At 62.8% G+C, this 18048-nt stretch overlaps 3 protein-coding genes across 9 annotated transcripts; 1 reads left to right on the top strand and 2 right to left on the bottom strand.

The window, feature by feature from the left end:
* Positions 1-101: 101 nt before the first annotated feature.
* TIGD5 (tigger transposable element derived 5) lies at positions 102-2895 on the top strand. The gene has a single exon (XM_049853729.1). It carries the CDS (start codon positions 110-112, stop codon positions 2231-2233), a length of 2124 nt encoding a protein of 707 aa, XP_049709686.1. The 5' UTR covers positions 102-109; the 3' UTR covers positions 2234-2895.
* Positions 2896-6177: 3282 nt separating this feature from the next.
* Positions 6178-9048, bottom strand: PYCR3 (pyrroline-5-carboxylate reductase 3). The gene is made up of 6 exons (XM_049853738.1): positions 8940-9048; positions 8010-8074; positions 7415-7594; positions 6914-7126; positions 6509-6601; positions 6178-6373 (listed from the first exon to the last, which is right to left on the bottom strand). Exons 1-6 carry the CDS (start codon positions 9031-9033, stop codon positions 6191-6193), a joined length of 828 nt encoding a protein of 275 aa, XP_049709695.1. The 5' UTR covers positions 9034-9048; the 3' UTR covers positions 6178-6190.
* A 1372-nt stretch (positions 9049-10420) lies between these two features.
* Positions 10421-15343, bottom strand: GFUS (GDP-L-fucose synthase). Of its 7 annotated transcripts, none has more exons than XM_049854185.1 (11): positions 15239-15343; positions 14182-14338; positions 13821-13935; positions 12865-12993; positions 12505-12578; positions 12153-12286; positions 11961-12025; positions 11516-11582; positions 11285-11364; positions 11012-11111; positions 10421-10769 (listed from the first exon to the last, which is right to left on the bottom strand). In XM_049854185.1, exons 2-11 carry the CDS (start codon positions 14325-14327, stop codon positions 10714-10716), a joined length of 966 nt encoding a protein of 321 aa, XP_049710142.1. In that variant the 5' UTR covers positions 14328-14338; positions 15239-15343; the 3' UTR covers positions 10421-10713. The 7 variants fall into 7 exon arrangements, with proteins under 7 accessions (XP_049710142.1, XP_049710147.1, XP_049710145.1 ...); XM_049854190.1 differs by having other exon boundaries at positions 12946-12993; XM_049854188.1 differs by having other exon boundaries at positions 15253-15339.
* Between the last annotated feature and the right edge of the window lie 2705 nt (positions 15344-18048).

Raw genomic sequence — 18048 nt, 5'->3', positions numbered from 1 at the left:
CCGGGCCGGGCCGGGGCGGGGCCGACAGAGCGGCGCGAGTCCGCTGACGCGCGCCGGGCGGCCAGTGCGCAGGCGCCGCTGCCGCGTGGGCGGGGCTGGCCCCGAGCGCATGCGCCCCGGCCGCCCTTCCCCGCGGCGGCAGCGAGCCCGCCAGACAAAGGGGAGGGCCGGGGGCCGCGCCCCGCTCCGCCCCAGCGGCCGGCGGGCTCGGGCGTATGGCTCCCGCGTCCCGGCCGCCGCCATGCACCTCGCGGGCCCCCCGGCCGGCCCGGGCCCGCGCCCCGCGCCGCGCCGTGCCCGCCGGCCCCCGCTCGCGCGCCCCACCGAGCCGCCGCGGGCGCCCGCACCCGGTGCCCCCGTCGCGCGCCCGCTGCCCCCCGCGCCCGGGTCGCGGCCGCGCGTGGCCGTGAAGATGGCCTTCCGCAAGGCCTACTCCATCAAGGACAAGCTGCAGGCCATAGAGCGCGTCAAGGGCGGCGAGCGGCAGGCCAGCGTGTGCCGCGACTTCGGCGTGCCCGGTGGCACGCTGCGCGGCTGGCTCAAGGACGAGCCCAAGCTGCGCTGGTTCCTGGAGCAGCTGGGCGGCGAGGTGGGCACGCAGCGCAAGAAGATGCGGCTGGCCAACGAGGAGGAGATCGACCGCGCCGTGTACGCCTGGTTCCTGGCGCTGCGCCAGCACGGCGTGCCGCTGTCCGGGCCGCTCATCCAGGCGCAGGCCGAGGCCTTTGCGCGCCAGATCTACGGCCCCGAGTGCACCTTCAAGGCCAGCCACGGCTGGTTCTGGCGCTGGCAGAAGCGCCACGGGATCTCCAGCCAGCGCATCTACGGCGAGGCCGAGCCCCCGCCTCCCGCGCCCGGCCCGCCGCCGGCTCCCGACCCGCCGGTCAAGGAGGAGCCCACCCTACGGCTGCCTGGGGGCGCGGGGCCTTTCTCGGCCCGACCGCCCGCCCCGCTGCCCCCCGCCAACGGCGGCTACGGCGACGAGCAGATCTACAACGCCAACGTCACCGGCCTCTATTGGAAGCTCCTCCCCGAGCAGGCGGCGCCCCGGGGCGCAGGGGACCTCGGGGGAGGGGGCTGCGGGCGGCGCTGGCGGGGCGACAGGGTGACCGTGCTGCTCGCCGCCAATCTGACCGGCAGCCACAAGCTGAAGCCGCTGATCATCGGGCAGCTGCCTGACCCGCCCAGCCTGCGCCATCACAATCAGGACAAGTTTCCCGCCTCTTACCGTTACAGCCCGGACGCCTGGCTCAGCCGACCGCTACTGCGGGGCTGGTTCTTTGAGGAGTTCGTCCCCGGCGTCAAGCGCTACCTGCGCCGCAGCTGTTTGCAGCAGAAGGCCGTACTGCTGGTCGCCCACCCGCCCAGCCCGAGCCCGGTCGCCAGGACGCCGGCTCTGGGCGAGAGCGAGGAGACGCCCAGGCGGGCCCGACCCGAGCCCCCTGGGTCCCCGGAGGAGCTACAGACACCCGATGGCGCTGTGCGAGTGCTATTCCTCCCCAGAGGCAGCGGCCGGGCGCAGATCCCCGCGCCGCTGGAGCAGGGCGTGGTGGCTGCCTTCAAGCAGCTGTACAAGCGCGAGCTGCTGCGCCTGGCCGTGTCCTGCGCGGGCGGCTCCCCACTGGACTTCATGCGCAGCTTTATGCTCAAGGACATGCTCTACCTGGCCGGCCTCTCCTGGGACCTGGTGCAGGCCGGCAGCATCGAACGCTGTTGGCTGCTGGGCCTTCGGGCCGCCTTCGAGCCCCGTGCCGAGGAGGCGCATGGGGCGCCACCAGCCGGCCAGGCAGAGGAAGCAACCGAGCACAGCACGGTGGTCAGCGACCTCAACCATCTGGCTGCACTGGCCTACAAGCGCCTGGCGCCCGAGGAGGTGGCCGAGTGGCTGCACCTAGATGACGACGGGGGGCTGCCCGACAGCTCCCGAGAGGAGTCAGGCGCACGCCCGCCGCCCTGGCCAGCCCGGGAAGACCCTGCACCCCAGGCCAGCCTACCCCCGGGCATGGGAGGCGGAGAGGAGGCGGGGTTGGGGCCTGCAGCGGCCGAGCAGGAAGGGGCCCCAGTGCCCACCGCTGGCGAGGCTATTCGGGGTCTAGAGACGGCTCTTCGGTGGCTGGAAAGCCGGGACCCCGGGGAGGTGGGGCCGGTGAAGCTGGTGCAGCTGCGCTCGCTCATCAGCATGGCCCGGCGATTGGGGGGCGTCGGCGGGGCAGTGCCGGAGGACGGGGTGTGACTATCGGCCTGAGCGGCCCCCAGCGCCTTTTTTTCTCCTTTTCCAGTTGCCGGACGGAATATGCAGTCCATCTCACTGCTCTCAGTCTCAGGGGGCTAGAAGAGTCGCCCAGGCAGCTCCCTGGGGGAGCACACGAAGGGCCGGGTCACAGTCTCAGCCAGGGTACCTGCAACAGGATCCCGGCAAGCGTAAGCTTAGCGGCAGCACTTTCCCGTGCCCAGCCAGGCCCCCGTGGGACTGGCTCCTGAGGTTGGCGGGACTCCAGGCTGTGCCTGTCAGCACCCCCCCCACCCCAAATCGCCCATCATGTGCACTGGACAAAGGCCAGCACCCCAGAAGCAAAGCCCTGGTGCCGCGTGGTCTGCTGTGGTTGCCATGATCTTTCCTCAGGGCTGTCAGAAGCTCAGTGGAGAAGCACACCACTTTTTTTTTAAACACAGCAGTACACTTTTTAAAAATAATCCTTAGAGGGGCCATGAGAACAGGAGCAGGGTGGTGGTCTCTGGGCTGCACCACCAGTGGTGCTAGTCGAGTGCCAGGGTGGGCGGGGTAGGCCCCCTTAGTGATCAGGGCCTGTGTGCAGCAAGGCTGCGTGTCTCTGTCCCGCTGGACGTGGGACTGCTTCATTCCAAGCAGGTCACCTATTCCCAGGGGTTGGCCAGTGTCTCTGAGGGGTGCCACCAGGGTCCCGCAGAGGGTGCAGCTCCCCCAGGCCTCCCCTGCCCCAATGTGCCCCCTAGGGGTGCAAGTCAAGCAGTTGAGGGTACAAACACTTGTCTTCCTGGTAGAGCCTGGGCTTTGGCAGGCAGGGCGGCAGCTGGGGTGAGCACCCCGAAAAGGAATTTCCACACAAATCCAGGAACGTTAACGGTCCTCTTGAGCTGCCACCATCCAGAACCAAAACGTCTAGTCAGAGCTGTGGGAAAGTGGGGAATTTGGGAGCAAGAGAAGGATGGTGTGGGCATGGTGAGCCCTGTAGCAGCCTCAGGGCTATCTGGCCATCTGAGGCTCTCTCCCTTGGCAGCCTGGCTGGTTTCATGAAGCTCAGTATGTTTACAGTGGCTCTTGGGTCTCCAGCTGACAGCCACTCATTATCCAGGGCAGGGAGCTGGCTGAGGGTGGTGCCAGGTGAGGGCCACTCAGCTGAGCCCTGACAGGCAGCTCAGGAGCTCTCTGTGAGGTTTCAGTCTCAAATTGAATGTTCTGTTGAGACCTTCCTGTTGGCCTGAGGAGGGGGCAGCTGTGGGGGTGCTGAGGAGCCCTCTTGTTACCTCCTGTGGCCCAGCCTCCTCCCAGCTGTCCCCTCTAGCTCTGGGAACCACACTGCACTGTCCCTGTGCCCTGGACAGGTGTGTCTGGTAGATGGTGTGTGGACCGCTCCCTAGACTGCTGCCAGGTACAGGTGGTAACCTAGAATTCCCCCATGAGAGGGCCCATAAGTGTCTTCCTTCTCGCACGGCTGCACCCTGTGTCCTGGGTGCTGCTGCGGGACAGGCTGCAGGCTCCAAGCCCCGCGCATAAAGAAGGCTGCTCCAGCCCTCACCGTCCTCCACACCGAGGTGTGTCCCCAGCCTTCAGAGAGCCCAAACAGGAGCCAGAGGCTGTAACCTGCGCTCATACCCCAACCTCCTGGTTTCAGTCCAGAGTCTGCAAAAGGCACCATCCCCACCCAGCCTACTATCCTGCTGGGCCCTGTGGGCATTTAAGTTTGCAAGCCAGGTCCGTAATAATGAGGGTGAGGGAGTTGATGCCTTGGGGTAGAAGCTGCTAGAATCTCCCTCAACAGTCATTGGCCGCCTGCTGATCAGGCCTTGTATTGCAAACTGGGTTTCTTGCTACTTATTACCTGCCATCCTTGCAAGGGTGCATGAGTGCCCCCCAGTACTCTCAAACTTGGGGCCTGGCCTCTTGGCATGAAAGCAGCTCTACATAGTTGGGGTTGTGTCTGAGGCCAAGGCTTGAACTGAAAGGCAAGTCTCCTTGAAGGGGCTGCTGGCACATGTCCACTTGGGAGCGGCATGCTTGGTTGAGGGCTCATCCCTTTAACCACCCAACCTCCCTGAAACTGAGTTCACCTGGTTAGCTGCCGCCCCTCAATGGTGCTTTATAATAAAGGTTGAACATGTCAACTTCATAAGATCAAAACTTTTTAATTATCATTTTGTCATTGTACCATCCCCAATCTAAAGTTTTATTTTTATAATTTTAGATCCAGTGCTTGGATCTAGAACATCCCATTGTTTGAGAAAGTGGGGGGAGGGCATAGAAATGCAAAAAAAAAAAAAAAATTAAAGGAAAAATCGGTGTCAATTTCTACCCTAAAAAGCAGTCATTTTAGACTTAAAGGGGAAAAGGTCTGCGTTGGATCCCCTCCCTCGGGAGTCTCTTGGGGGAACTGGGGACTAAGCCCATCCTGGTGCCTAGGGACCCGTCAGAAGATGCATCACTGTGACCTGCTGGGGAGGGCTGCCTGGGAATTCTCGGGGGGGGGGTACTGGAAAGGGGCACCCAGAGCCTGGCCTCCAAGCCTGCCTGGGCTCAGTGGATGCCAGCTCCCCCGGGGTGCAGTCGGGCTGTGGTGGAGCCGAGGACTACACCAGGCAGGGCTCAGTGATAGGATTCGCGGCTGGGTGGAATGCTGCCCTCCCGAGCCACCTGCTCCTGCCAGCACAGAGGTCTGCTCATAGCCCAATGCCCAAGGCCTCGATTGAGACCTACTGTACTTTCAAAATGAAAATAAGCAGTTGAAATTTGGCTTTATTAGCTCCAGTTAAATGACATCTTATTTAGTCCTATAATGTTGAGTCTTCGTGCCCACCTTACAGAGAAATCAGAGCATGGAAGCAGTCACAAGGTTACCCGCCTGACATGTGGCAGACCCCCATCGGCCCAAGGACAGTTTGCCGAGGACTGGGGATGGGCTGGGGCTGGCGCTGGGAGAGCACTGCTCTCCTGCTGGTGGGGGGAGGCAGGGACAGGGCTCTCTTGGTGGACTGGCACCTCCCTGAGCCCTGTCAGCAAAGAGGTCAATCTGCTCTGGGTGGCACAGCCGACTAGCAGCATGTTGGGGACTGGAGCCAAGCTGCCAACGCCGTGGAAAGGAAGCGGGGGGGGGGGGCAGCAGGTTGAGTGGAGAGACTCAGGTAAGCCTTGGAGACAGCAGGCCACCCAGCCCCCACAAAGGCCCCAGCACCCCAGCTTTTAATACCATGTCTGCTTTCTCACCCGCATCCCTGGTTTCCTGACCTCTCTCCACTGGGGACATGCTGAAGAGCCAGGCAGGCAGAGGCCAGTGGTGTGCAACAGACTCTGCAGACTCCCCACTCGGGGGGGGGTCAATGGGGCCCCTACCCCACCCACAGTCTACCACAAGGAGCAGTGCTGGTGTGAGCACCGTGCTGGCCCCTTGAGTGGAGGCTCTGCCCTAGGTGGGCTCCCAGGGGAAGGGACTTGGTGCAGTTCTCTCTGTAGCTGGCAGCAAAGGATACAGCCCACAGCAGGCCAACCGAGGCACAGGACAGGTATGCAGCCTCACGCCCCTGGCTTTACTGCGGGAGGTGGTCTCAGGCAGGCTTGCTGCCTCCAACACACCCACAGCTAAGAGGAGAAAGGGGCACCTGCCACATGTAATGGACCTGTGGTGCACCGGAGGGAGGCACTGGGCACCAGGGCACCAGGCTGGGGCTGCTATGCATGTCTGTAGCCAACCACCCAATCCTGCGGGGCACCCCACCACAGAGATCTTCCCCTTAAAAGGGCTGTCACCATGGTATCCCCATCAGTGAGCCCTGCCATCCCTTGAGTCCTGTCCCTTCACAGGGGGGAGGGAACAGCCATGCTGTCTTGGGGGTAGGGGCCATGGAGGGATAGGGTGGCAGACTGGTGTACTCTCTGGTGCCCCAGGCTGGGCGGTTCCCAGCACTCAGGGCTTGTGGGGCCTGTGCCCCATCCTGAGCCTTACTTCCTGGTAAGCTCCTTGGCCCGGCTGGTGGCAGCCTCCACGGCACTCATGGCAGCTGCCCGCAGTCCACCCTGCTCCAGAGCATGGAGCCCATGGATGGTGGTGCCACCTGGTGTGCACACATCCATCCGCAGCTGGGCGGGGTGCCGGCCGTCCTGCAGCAGCAGTTTGGCTGTGCCCTGGGGAGAGGGGCACTTGGGGCTGTGACGGAGTCAGGACGGCCCTCCTCCTGCTCACTCCCCACCGGGGACTCTGCCCTGTCTGGCCTGCCCAGCTCCCTCCTCACTGCTCCAGGAGGCCCTGCAGCTGCTCACCAGCAGTGTCTGGATGGCGATGCGGTAGGCCAGGTCACTGGGCATGCCCATCTTGATGGCACCTTCAGCCAGGGCCTCAGAGAAGGCGCACACCTGTAGACAGACACGGTGGAGGCGGCTCAGACCCGCTCTGCCCTGGACACGGCACGCAGCCCTGTGAGAGCTCAGAACCCTGCAGGCCCAAGGCCCAAGGTGCAGGGCCAAGGCCTGGCAACCACCTTCAGAGGTGACCCAGGAGTTGCAAAGGAGATCAGCAGAGACCCAGTCTGACAGAGTGGGAACGTAATGGGTGTCCCAAGGCAACGAGAGGTAAAGAGACAAGGCCACCACTGCCCTGTGACACGGAACTCAAGCCTGTGAGTGAACCTGGAAGGTGAAGGGTGGGGGTGGGGAGACAGCACTCACAAAGGCCACACCACTGCCACCAAGGCCAGTGTGAATGTCCACGTAGGCCTCGGGCACCTCCTCACACCACCCACAGGCTGCCAGCAGGGTCTGCAGGAGCTTGGCTTCGCTGTTGCTGGCCCAGCGGCCCCGCGCCATCACCACAGCCCCCTCCTGGACAACGCAGGGCAGGTTGGGCGAGATGCGAAGCACCCGTGTGCTCGGGGGCAGCAGCTGCCGGAGTGGGACTGGAGTCAGCAGCCAGGAGGCTGCAGGCCCCCTTCCTGCTCCCAGTTTGGCTCCAAGGATGACCCTCACCCAGCCTCCGGCCCCCAGCCCTGTGCAGCAGCCCAAGGGCTACAGGCAGGCTCTTGGGCACCCATCCCACTGGCCCCTGAAGGGTGGGTGCAGCCTGGGGCAAGAGAGGGAGGGAATCAAGCCAGCAGTACCCACTTGGGTCAGAGCTCTCTAGTGGCTGAAGGGAAGGCCCCCACCCCCCGACACTTCACAGCAGCCACTCACCTCTTCCAGAGTACTCAGAGGGACCCCCCCAGCCACGGACACCAAAATGTGCTCAGCAGTGACCACAGGGGCCACCTCCACAAGGACAGCCGGCAGCACGTGGGGCTTGGTGGCAAGGAAGACGAGGAAACAGCTCTGCAGCACCTCCTGGTTGGCATGGGTGGTCCGGCAGCCCAGAGCCTGTGGCACCATGGCCAGCAGGCGGCTGTGAGCTGGGGTGGACCCTGAACACCACCTGCCTGCTGGAGGCCACCTTGCATCCCATGGCCCCCTCAGGCCCCTCTTGCTGTAAGTGCCAGCACCGCCCCACTCCCGGTACCCAGGTCTCACCCACCACCCATCCTTGTTCAGCCCCCAGCCCTGCTCCTCAGAGACCCCTGAGGTTAGCACCTTCCATGAGCCTTCCCTCCCTCAGTGGGTGACTGGCCTGGCCCGCCCAGCACATACACACCTTTACTCTGCCCTGGTCTCTAACCCCCACTTTTTCAGCCCAGTGCTGCTAAACCAGCAACACTTCCCTGGCTCTGGGAAGCACTGAGAAACAGGAACCAAGAAGAGCCCGCCCGGGCCTCATGAGGGGTGCCCCACAGCTCACCTGGAAGTGGCAGAGATTCCTGTTGGTTGGTGCGCTGGCCACTACATTACGGGCTTCCACCTTTCCTGGAAAGAGCAGCAAAAACAGAGGAGCAGTGAGGAGGGAGGAGCGGGAGGAAGAAGAGGAGGCGGCGACCTGGACTATCTCTTATTGGAGGGTCCCTGCCTGGTCCTCAGCTGGCCTGGCGGCACAGGACTCAAAGCGCCCAGTGGGCATGCTCCGTCCACCTGGGGTGGGGCAATCCAACCCATTTCTACTGGACAGGCTCGGCTACCTGCCTGCTGCCGCTGGACACTGCTGGGAGAATGAAAAGATGAACCAGGCCCAGGGCTGGCCTCCTCCCGTGAGGATCCAAGAGATCCCCAGGACTCTTACTTCCGGGGAAAGAAGGCTGTCCGGAACGCTTAAGCTCCTTGGCCACGTCGCCCCAGGAACCGCCCAAGGAGAAGCCCCAGGGCTGAGGGCGCGGCGAGGTGGGTGCGGAGGCAGATGACCACCCAAGGAAGGCCCAGTGGGGCCATGCTTCCTCTGGACAGGAACAGGACGCCCACTTGGTAGAAATCCCCTGCTTCTGTGGGGCACGGGGCTGGGAGACCGGGTGAAACCTCTGTACGGCCAGCGTGGGAGGCAAGGGACACTGCCGACTTCGGCCTTCGTTCGAGACCTTACCCCATTTTCCAATCCGGACTTTTTTACGCGCAGCGCCCGTCTCAGTTCGGACCCGCGTCATGGCACGCGCTCAGCAGCCGCACGTGGCTCGCGACTACCTGTGCCCTTCCACGCACCCGCCTGCCGTGCTCTCAGTGGCCGACGAGCGTCCCACCTGGAGCTCGGCACCTGTCCCAGCCCAGTGGAAGGCCACCCCGCCGGCGGCTCTCCGGCCCCCTGGGACGTGGGCCGAAGGCCCCGCGCGACGCGGCCGGCGCCCACCTGCTCGGATGAGGCCCCGCGCGATGGCCTCCGCCATGCGGCCCGCGCCCACGAAGCCAACCTGCAGCGGCACCGCGCCCTCCGCCGCCGCCATCTTGCCGCCCGGGTCGAGCCCGCCCCCACGCCTCGGTCCCAGCAGTGGGCTGCGCAGCCCCGCCCACTCCCTCATTGATTGGCTGCTGGCACCCCACGCCCCGCCCCTTCCGTCCCGACTCCCCGTGCGCCCTCTACCGGCTCCCAAGGCAGCGGGCCCCGCCCCCTCACTGCTCATTAGTCCGAAAAAGCGCAGGATCGGCCTAGCCCCGCCCCTCGGCTGCGAGAGATCACTGCCTGGCTGCCCCCGGCTCCGGGGCGGGGCGTGGCGGAGGGGCAGGGAAGGGCGGGCCTCGCGGGCCGCAGAGGGAGCGGCGGCAGGCCCCGGCGTGCGCGTGCGCGGGGGTCGGCGGCCACGGCGGGGGGCCAGTCCTAGCCCCCAGAGGCGTCTCCCGAGGGCGCGCCTGGCGGTGTCCCTCGGGAGGGTGCTGCTGCAGAGCCCTAAGGCCACCGACGGCCGCCCAGCATTTGGGCCTTCGGCAAGGAGCTCTTTCGCCGAGAAGCGGCCACCCTGGTGAATGCCGGTCCGGACTAGGCGGATTCCTCCGGGTGGGAGCAGCCGTTTCTGAATGCGTTCTGTTTGGGGCCTGAGTGATGGAATGGGGTTCCCTCGCCTGGGGCCGTTTTTCTGTAGTGAAGCTCCTAGGCCAGCCCCACTCTGGTGTCTGTGAGCGCCCCCGAAGTTGCAGGGAGGAGGCCTCAGAGGCCACAGTGAGGCTGGGCCCTAGGGGAGGCCTGGCCAGGAGCTGGTGAACTCTAGAGTGGCAGGACCCCCTGTGCATAAGCCATGAATCCCCTTGCTGGTCTTGGAGGAGACAGGGGGGCTTGGCAGGGCCTAGGGGGCATCCAGAGACTGACTGGGGAAGGTCCTAATTGAGAGGTGACCACTTGATCACCACCTGCACCCTGGATCTAACCGTGTGTCCCCAGATGGCCTGCTCAAATTCAGACAAGCCCCTTCGCCGAAAGTCCTCAGGACTGAGGTCTGAGGGAGCCCAGCTGGGCTCAGACTACCCAGGCCTGCACATGGCCACGTGTGGAGGCACAGGCTGTGGCCATGGTCACAAGCATCTCCAATGCGCCCTCCCTCCCGGCCCAGCAGGCACTGCCTGGAGACGTGACCTGCCCTTGCTTTCTCCTCCGGGGACTCTCCACCCTTGCCTGCCCAGTCCATGCCTGTCTGCCCGGCAGCCCCTCTGTACACTTCCCCCACCTGCCTGCTGCCCACCACACACATGACCTCTGCCTTTCCATCCAGGGCCAGTCGGCCCCCTTTCCCTGGGCAGGCCCAGGGTTGACTCCCAGCAGCTCTCAGGGGCTGTGCAGTGAGCAGGGGGCTGGGCCCAGAGACCTGGGGGAGGCTGCACCTGCAGTGTGGAGGACTGCTGTGAAAACCGAAAATGTACTTTATTGCTCACAGGCAATGGGACAGCAATGCCACATGTAGACAGACCAGATATGCAGGGACCAGCGTGAAAGAGTGAGGTCCCAGGCACTGACCAGGCCCTGGTTTCCCTGAGGATAGACATGAATGGGTGGTCCCACTAGACAGCTGCCAAAAGCCGGCCATCAGAAGTGGAAGGTGGGCTCCGGTTGCTGGGCAGACCCTCGGCTCCTGGCAGGGGCCGAGGGTGGTCACCACTGGGCCTAGGGAGGAGCCGGTGCTGCTCCGCCCACTGTGTCACTTCCGGGCTTGCTCGTAGTTGTCCGTGAACCAAGTGCAGGTCTCCTTCACGGCTGAGGGGTGGGAGGTGAGGGCGATGGGGTGACCCCGACTGGAGGAGGTGGGAGGGTGGGGGACCCAGGGACATCAGGAGAGTCAGTGTGCCTACCTCCCAGGCTCTGACCGAGTACCCCAAGGCCTAAGCTCTGAGGATGGCTACCCTTCACAGGTCGGGAAGTCGAGGCGTGGGGAGGGTGGGTCTGGGAGATGGGAGGCATGGGGGCCTTGACCAAGGGAGCACTGAGGGGAGCCTCACCCTGCTTGAAGGGCGTGAACTGGAAGTCCGGCAGGTAGGCCCGCAGCTTGCTGTTACTGGCCGTCTTCTTAAACTGCCCGTCCGACTTGGTTGTATCAAACTGGACGTCGGGTCAAGGCCACAGCGGAAGGAGCCGCGATCCCCCCAGCCGCCTCCGCCTCGCCCTTGAGCCACCGGGTACTCACCGCCCAGGCAGACCCCGCCCCTCGCCTCTGGGACCCCCTAGGCTCCACCCCCATACCCCCATCTCCCCCCACAGAAGCCAAAGGACACGATGACCTCCCCGTGGAAGTCCATGGCTTCCGCCACGGCCTCAGCTGCCTCTTTGATGGAGACCTCCTCCTCCTCGCCAACTACAGGAGCGAGGTGCCCAAGGCCAGCTCAGCCACCCTGCCTGGGCAGGGATGCCTGCCACCCCCCAAGCCCGTGGGTGGCCAGCCTCCCTGTCCCCACCCCTCAGTGGGTTGGCGGGACAGGGCCACAGTGGGATGGGCCGAGCTGCACCTGAGAGGATGATGGGCTCCACCTGACTGTATTCGCGGAGGACCCAAAGGAAGAGCCGGGCCAGGTCCTGGGCACCAGACAGGGCAAGGTCAGGGGCCACAGCTCACGGACCACTGGAGCCACCGTCCCCAATGCCCTTCCCAGGAGCTCACACTGCCCCCTGGTCCCTTTGGGTGGTGCTTGGCCAGCTCAGATGCCACCGACCAAGTCTTTTCACGGCCTGGGCTCAGGGCTGCACCCGTGACGCCCAGGGCCTACAGGGACCCAGCGATGGCCAGGGATGGCTACTCCCGCACCCTTCACCCCACTCCGGGCTCGCTCGTGTCACGCCCACCTCCAGCCCCAGCATGGGCGTGGGGCGAGGAGCGTGTTAGCTGGCCGAGGGCAGGGGACCGGGCCACAGAGAGGGGGCATCTGGGGAGAGCTGTGCTCCTCCTACACGAACCAGAGAGTAGATGAACTGCCTCCTCGGCTTCCCCGTGCCCCACACCGTCAGCGCGGAGCCACTGCCTGCAGATGTGGGAGGGGTGGGTGTCCGCTGTGCCGACACTGCCACCACCCCCCACCCCCAGGCCCCCGGGATCCCGTCCTCATGTCAACCCCATCGGCATGGGCACACTGGTCAGCCAGCACTTACTCTTGGCCAGGTGCACCTTGTGGATGAGGCCGGGCAGAACATGGCCGTCCTCGATGTTGAAGTTGTCATGGGGCCCGAAGACATTGGTGGGGATGACTGCGGTGAAGGTTCGGCCATACTGCTGGAAGTAGGCCCTGCGGAGACCCGGCAGGCTGCTCCCTCCCACGTCCTGGGACCGCCCACAACACCTACTGCCCCTGGCCTCTTAGAGACACAAAGCAGACCGACCAGGAGGGGAAAGAGGCAGCCTTGGCACACCTTGTTCCTGGAAGTCCCAGCCTATCCCATCCAATCCTAAGCCAAAGAGCCCTCCTCCCCCATTTTGGCCTCCGTAGGGCGGGCACCAGACGACCTGTTCTGCACGTCGATCATCCTCTTGGCGTAGGAGTAGCCAAAATTGCTGCTGTGGGGGGGGCCATTGTGGATCTAGGGGAGCAAGGTATGCACTGAGGCCACAGCTTCGGGGGCGCTGGTCAGGCCCCGCCCACAAGGCTAGATCTATTTCCCTGCCTGCCTCCAGGTCAGGCCCCAGCCCTGTACTACTTCCCAGCCCCGCCCCCAGCTCAGGCCCCACCCCCTCATACAGGTCAGACCCCACCCCTGCAAAGCTAACACTACCCACACCCCATGGTGAGACCCCATGGTGAGACCCCACTCGAGGGTGGTACAATGTCCCAGGTCCTACCCATATGGCCAGACCCTGCCCCCTCACCATGGTCTCATCAATAGGGTAGGTGGTCTTGTCAGGAAAGATGCAGGTGGACAGGCAGGAGACCACTTTGCGGGCACCCACCTCGAAGGCTGCGTGCAGGACGTTGTCATTGATGTGCACATTTTTCCTCTGCAGTGGTGGGGCGGGGTGGGCTCAGGCTTCTCCAGACAGCACCCCAGCCCTCACCAGCGCCTCCAGGGGACACCCTGGCCCGCAGACAGGGGCAGTACCTGAACCTATGCATCCTAACTCCTCCCTGGGGCAAGGCAGAGCTGCCTCCCCTCCCAGGGGTTCATTCTTACATAGTCTGTCCCCCCCCATCAGGCTGCAGGGGAGCAGGCCCTAGAATGAGGACCATACCCCTCTCGGCCGAGGACAGGGCCCACCAGCAGGTGCTGCAGAGAGCCCACAGGTAACGGAAGGAGGGGGAAGGAGCCTAGTTGGCCCATTGGGGCCTGGGGTAGGGATGGGGCTCCCACTGCGGGGGCGGGGGGGAAGGGGCCCATTCCCATCCCCTGAGGCCTCTGCTCCAGCTCTTTGGCCCAGTAACTGTACAGCCTTGGCCAGCCTACACCTCCCTGCCCACCTCTACCTCCACTATTGGTTATTTAATGACCAGGGCATTTGGACAGCCTAGAGAAGAGGATAAAAGTGGGGGCCAGAGGCCTGCTGGGAAGGTAGAGACAAGGAAAACTTGGGGCTCTAGGGGAGACAGGGGCCCCTGGGTAGGATCTGGGCTGAGCCAAGGCCAGATGCCCGGAGACGGGTGGGGCCAAATCTCAGGCCAATAAGCCGCCCCTCAACCCACAGCCCTGGGGCCCTCGGGCTGCCTCACCAGGGCTGTGCCAAGCCCTGACCCTCAGGATCTTCTGGGGTGCACTGGGAAGCCAGCCAGGGAGCTCTCAGAAGCCCAGGCCCCTGGGCCTTGCTGCCCATTGGGGTGCCTCCTCACTCACCCAGAAGTCCAAATTGTACTTGATGTTCCGGAACAGTCCCCCCACCATTGCTGCGAGATGGATGACATGTGTGGGCCGAACCTTCTCAAACAGGGCCCGCGTCTGCGCTGCGTCCCTGGGGGAGCCGGGCTGTCAGGGGCTGCTTGAAGGCTGATGGGAGCTAGCAGTCTGGGGCCTGGGATGGGGGGGCAGCAGCTGGGCTGGGCCTGAAGGGGGTGGTGGGTCTGATCTGGCAACAGGGAGGTTGGCAGAGTCCAGTGCCTAGCTGGTGTGAGGATGTGAACCACCTGGCTGGCTGGGCTCTTTGGTCTGGAGAAGACCTGGATGAGGGGCAGGGGCACCCAGAGATGGGCTCACTCACGTAAGATCGGCATCCTTGGAGGAGACAAACACCCAGTCCTCTCCGGGCAGGCCTGCCCCATCTGCCACCACCTTCTGGATGGCTCTGCCAACCAGCCCAGAGCCCCCTGTCACTAGGATCCGCACCGACCTCCCGGGCTCTTCCATTTCTGCTGCACCTGTAGGGCCCAACAGTGTGAGCAGGAAGCCATCATGCTCCCATCGGCCTGAGGCCACTCCCTGATGTACCCAGACTGGGGTCCCTGTCCTTCACACTGGGCCCCACAGCAATCGGGCAGGGCTGGCCCTGAGCTCCCTAGGGCAACTGGCACAGGTGAGGCCCTCAGGGAGGGGAGAAAGTCCATGCGGAACCAGCTAAGCCCATCACCGCCCCCCCAGCCCTGTTCCCCAGGAAGGCTTGCCAGGCTCCACCTACCCACCCGACCCACGACCCCCACTGGGCCCGGGAAAGGGTACATTCTGTTCCCCTCCGGCTCACAAGAGGAGTGGCAGAAAACCTCGGGGCTGGGGGTTCCTGGTGCAGATCAACAGGGCTGCTTCTGGCCAAAGCCCATGGGCCACAACAAGAGAAGGGGTAGAGTCTGTGTTTCAACCCCGTGCCCACCCGCGGCCGGTCGGCCCGGGAGTACCCTCGCAAGCCTTGCTCCTCCCGGCCAGGTCGCGCTCAGCACCGGGCAGGACTCGGGGGCCGCCTGCTCTCCAGGACCCGGTGCCGGAAGGCGGGTATCTGCTCGGACCCTCCCAGACCCCGGGCCCGTCCCATCTACCGGGCCCCGGGGCCCAGCCCCGCAGGGAGGGGTATCTGCCCAGACATCCCGCTGCTCCAAGCAGCCTAGCCAGCGGCCGGCGGAGAGGCCGCACTGCGGGCCGGCTCGGACCCCTGCCAGGCCTGTGGCCCCCTCCCAAGCCCACCGGCCCTGCCATTCCCCCGGCCCCCTCCTACGCACATAGATCCCTGCTCGCTCGGGCTCCCGGGTCCTCACCGCGCGCTCAGGGCCCAGCCACACCCGCCCTGCCACGCCCCCTGGGGGGTCGCCTTGCGCCCCGGGCGGTTTCACCTGCGCCGCCGCACCTGCCCCGGGCACCGACAGCTACTTCCGGCGCCGGGAGCGCCTCCGGCCACGTCTCCGGCCACGCGCCCGGCCAGGTAGGGGGGGCGGGACTGGGACGGGCCCCCCCCCCCCCCGCGGCACTCCGGGAAATGGAGTCCTTGAGGCGAGGCCCACGGCCTCCGGTGCGCTCCTGGGAAGTGTAGTCCGGGCCGCCCAGCAGAGCCGGAAACGTAGTTCTCAGCCGCTGTCCGTCCTCGGGGTGGGTGCTTTCTGGGGCGGCGCAGAGCTGGGGCCGGAGCCCTGAGCCCGCGACCACCTGACCCACCGAGGCCCTGGGCCTGAGGCTGTGATGGGGAGGGTGGGCGCACGGGCAGCGCCACCCCGCTCGGGAGCTCAGCATCCGTCACCTACCCCCGTGTAACCCAGCTCCCTTCTGCAGCTGGGGGCTCTGCCGACTTGGGTCAGACTTGCTGAGTTATCTGGGCTGGGCTCGCTCCCGACCGCCGGCAGCAGGCCTAGGATGAGACCCGCTCGGTGGCTGGCTGGTGGCCGCTGGGGGCAGGAATGTGGGCCAGTGGCGCCAGCAGGTTCCCAAGAGCAAGTAGGAGGATGCGAGCCTCTTGAGTCCTGGAGCCCACAAGGTCGCTGCCGCCATGTTCTATTGACAAAGCAAGTCACAAGGCCAGATTCTCAGGGTCGGGAAATTGGCCCTGTATCTGGTGGGGGGGCTACAACGGGCCTGGATGGGGGGGGATTGCTGTTGTTGTTAGGTGCTGTGGAGCCATAGAGACCCCACCTACAACAGACTGAAACACTGCTCGGCCCTGTGCCATCCTTACGATCATTGTTATGCTTAAACCCATTGTTGCAACCACTGTGTCAATCATCTCATTGAGGTCTTCCTCTTTTTTCCAAGACCCCTCCACCTTACCAAGCATGATGTCCTTCTCCAGGGACTGAATCTTCTTGATAATATGTCAAAAATATGTGAGGCGTAGCCTTCTCATCCTTGCTTCTCAGGAGCATTCTGGCTGTACTTCTTCCAAGACAGATTTGTTCGTTCCTTTGGCAGTCCATGGTATATTCAATATTCTTCGCCAACACCACAATTCAAAGGTGTCAGTTTTTCTTCGGTCTTGGTTATTCATTGTCCAGCTTTCACGTGCATACGGTGTAATTGAAAATACCATGGCTTGGGTCAGGTGCACCTTAGTCTTCAAGGTGATATCTTTGTTTTCAGCATTTTAAAGACGTCTTTTGCAACAGATTTGTCCAATGCAATACGTTGTTTGATTTCTTGGCTGCTGCTTCCATGGTGTTGATTGTGGATCCAAGTGAAATGAAATTCTTGACAACTTCAATCTTTTCTCCATTTATCATGACCTTGCTTATTGGTCCAGTTGTGAGATTTTTGTTTTCTTTATATTGTGGTGTAATCCATACTGAAGACTGTGGTCTTTGACCTTCATCAGTAAATGATTCAAGTCCTCTTCACTTTCAGCCAGCAAGGTTGTGTCATCTGCGTAATGCAGGTTGTTAATGAGTCTTCCTCCAATCCTGATGTCCTGTTCTTCTTCATATAGACCAGCTTCTTGGATTATTTGCTCAGCATACAGGTTGAATAAGTAGCTAGCCCATGAAAATAAGACACCAAAACCAGATAATGACTAGAATCCTGTGACCTGTGGGTTCCCTTCCACAGACAGCATAGTTGTGGCACCTGCCAGGGTGTGCTATGTAACAAAAGATTATTGGAAAGCCATGTAGCCCTTCTGAGTCTCAAAGGCATTTAGAAACTATCTTGCAAATAAGGACAAAGACATAAATCTTAAAAACCAAATGTGGATACATTTGAAAATAGTAACTTTCAAAGTACAGATGTGTCCAGGAAAGTGCCACGCCAGGGAAGTTCCGGAACTGTCTGCCACGGAAGGCAGGGAAGCCCAGCAGTGGACCGTGTGGCTTGGTGGGAAGGACCTTGACATGCACATGTTTGATAATTGGCACAGAAAAACCAGAGTGGATACTGGGCATGAAGGCCCTTGGTGCTGGTCTTGACACAGGCTGCTCAGCCACATTGTGAACAGAAGAACCTGCACCATTTTTCCTTTCCCTAACCTGTCTCTGTCTCCAATTATAATTTTGCTGTTAGCTCCTCTAAAAGTTAAATGTTAACCAATGTTTCCCCTTGGACCGTGGAAAAACAAATGATATCTATCTAAGCCTGTCAAACAGAACAAAAGATGGCACCAGCCGCCCCTGGACTGATGGGATAATGGCAGGAAAAAGATCTTCAACATGTTTGAGATACGACCACCAAAACCAAACAGAAGAAAGAGAATGCACGTTCCACAAGTTCCTAAAAACCGTGTCCCCTTTCCCCATAACATCCCAGCTGGCCTGCAGTTCCTGGAGACAGACAGCTTTAGGAAATCAGTCCCCTCTGTCTCCATGTACCGGTATATATAAAAAAGCTCTTGCCACCCGCCTCACCCCATCTCAAGAATTGGCTGCTTGCAGCAGGCGGTTCTAACTTGCAAAATTGCAGTAACAATTTGGTGGCCCTTCTGGGGACCTCTAGCCGTTTGAGAGGTAGTGGCTCCGCAGCGGAGCCTGGGCCTGATTGACAGTTTTCCTTTCAAGTGGCCACTGGGGACTCTGTCCCTGGAGGCTGTCCCCAGACTCAGGCTCACTGCAGCATCACCGGTCCCCAACCATGCCAAAGAGGACGGTAAAGGCATGACCTAACCACGATCCTGAGGTGAGTCCACGACCCTCTCCCTGTTGTGCTTAGGGCTCAGGCAGATAGGGCGGGC

The sequence above is a fragment of the Elephas maximus genome, chromosome 15 (assembly GCF_024166365.1).
Source record: "Elephas maximus indicus isolate mEleMax1 chromosome 15, mEleMax1 primary haplotype, whole genome shotgun sequence".
Taxonomy (NCBI): domain Eukaryota; kingdom Metazoa; phylum Chordata; class Mammalia; order Proboscidea; family Elephantidae; genus Elephas; species Elephas maximus.
This window is presented reverse-complemented; position numbering and strand designations above follow the sequence as displayed.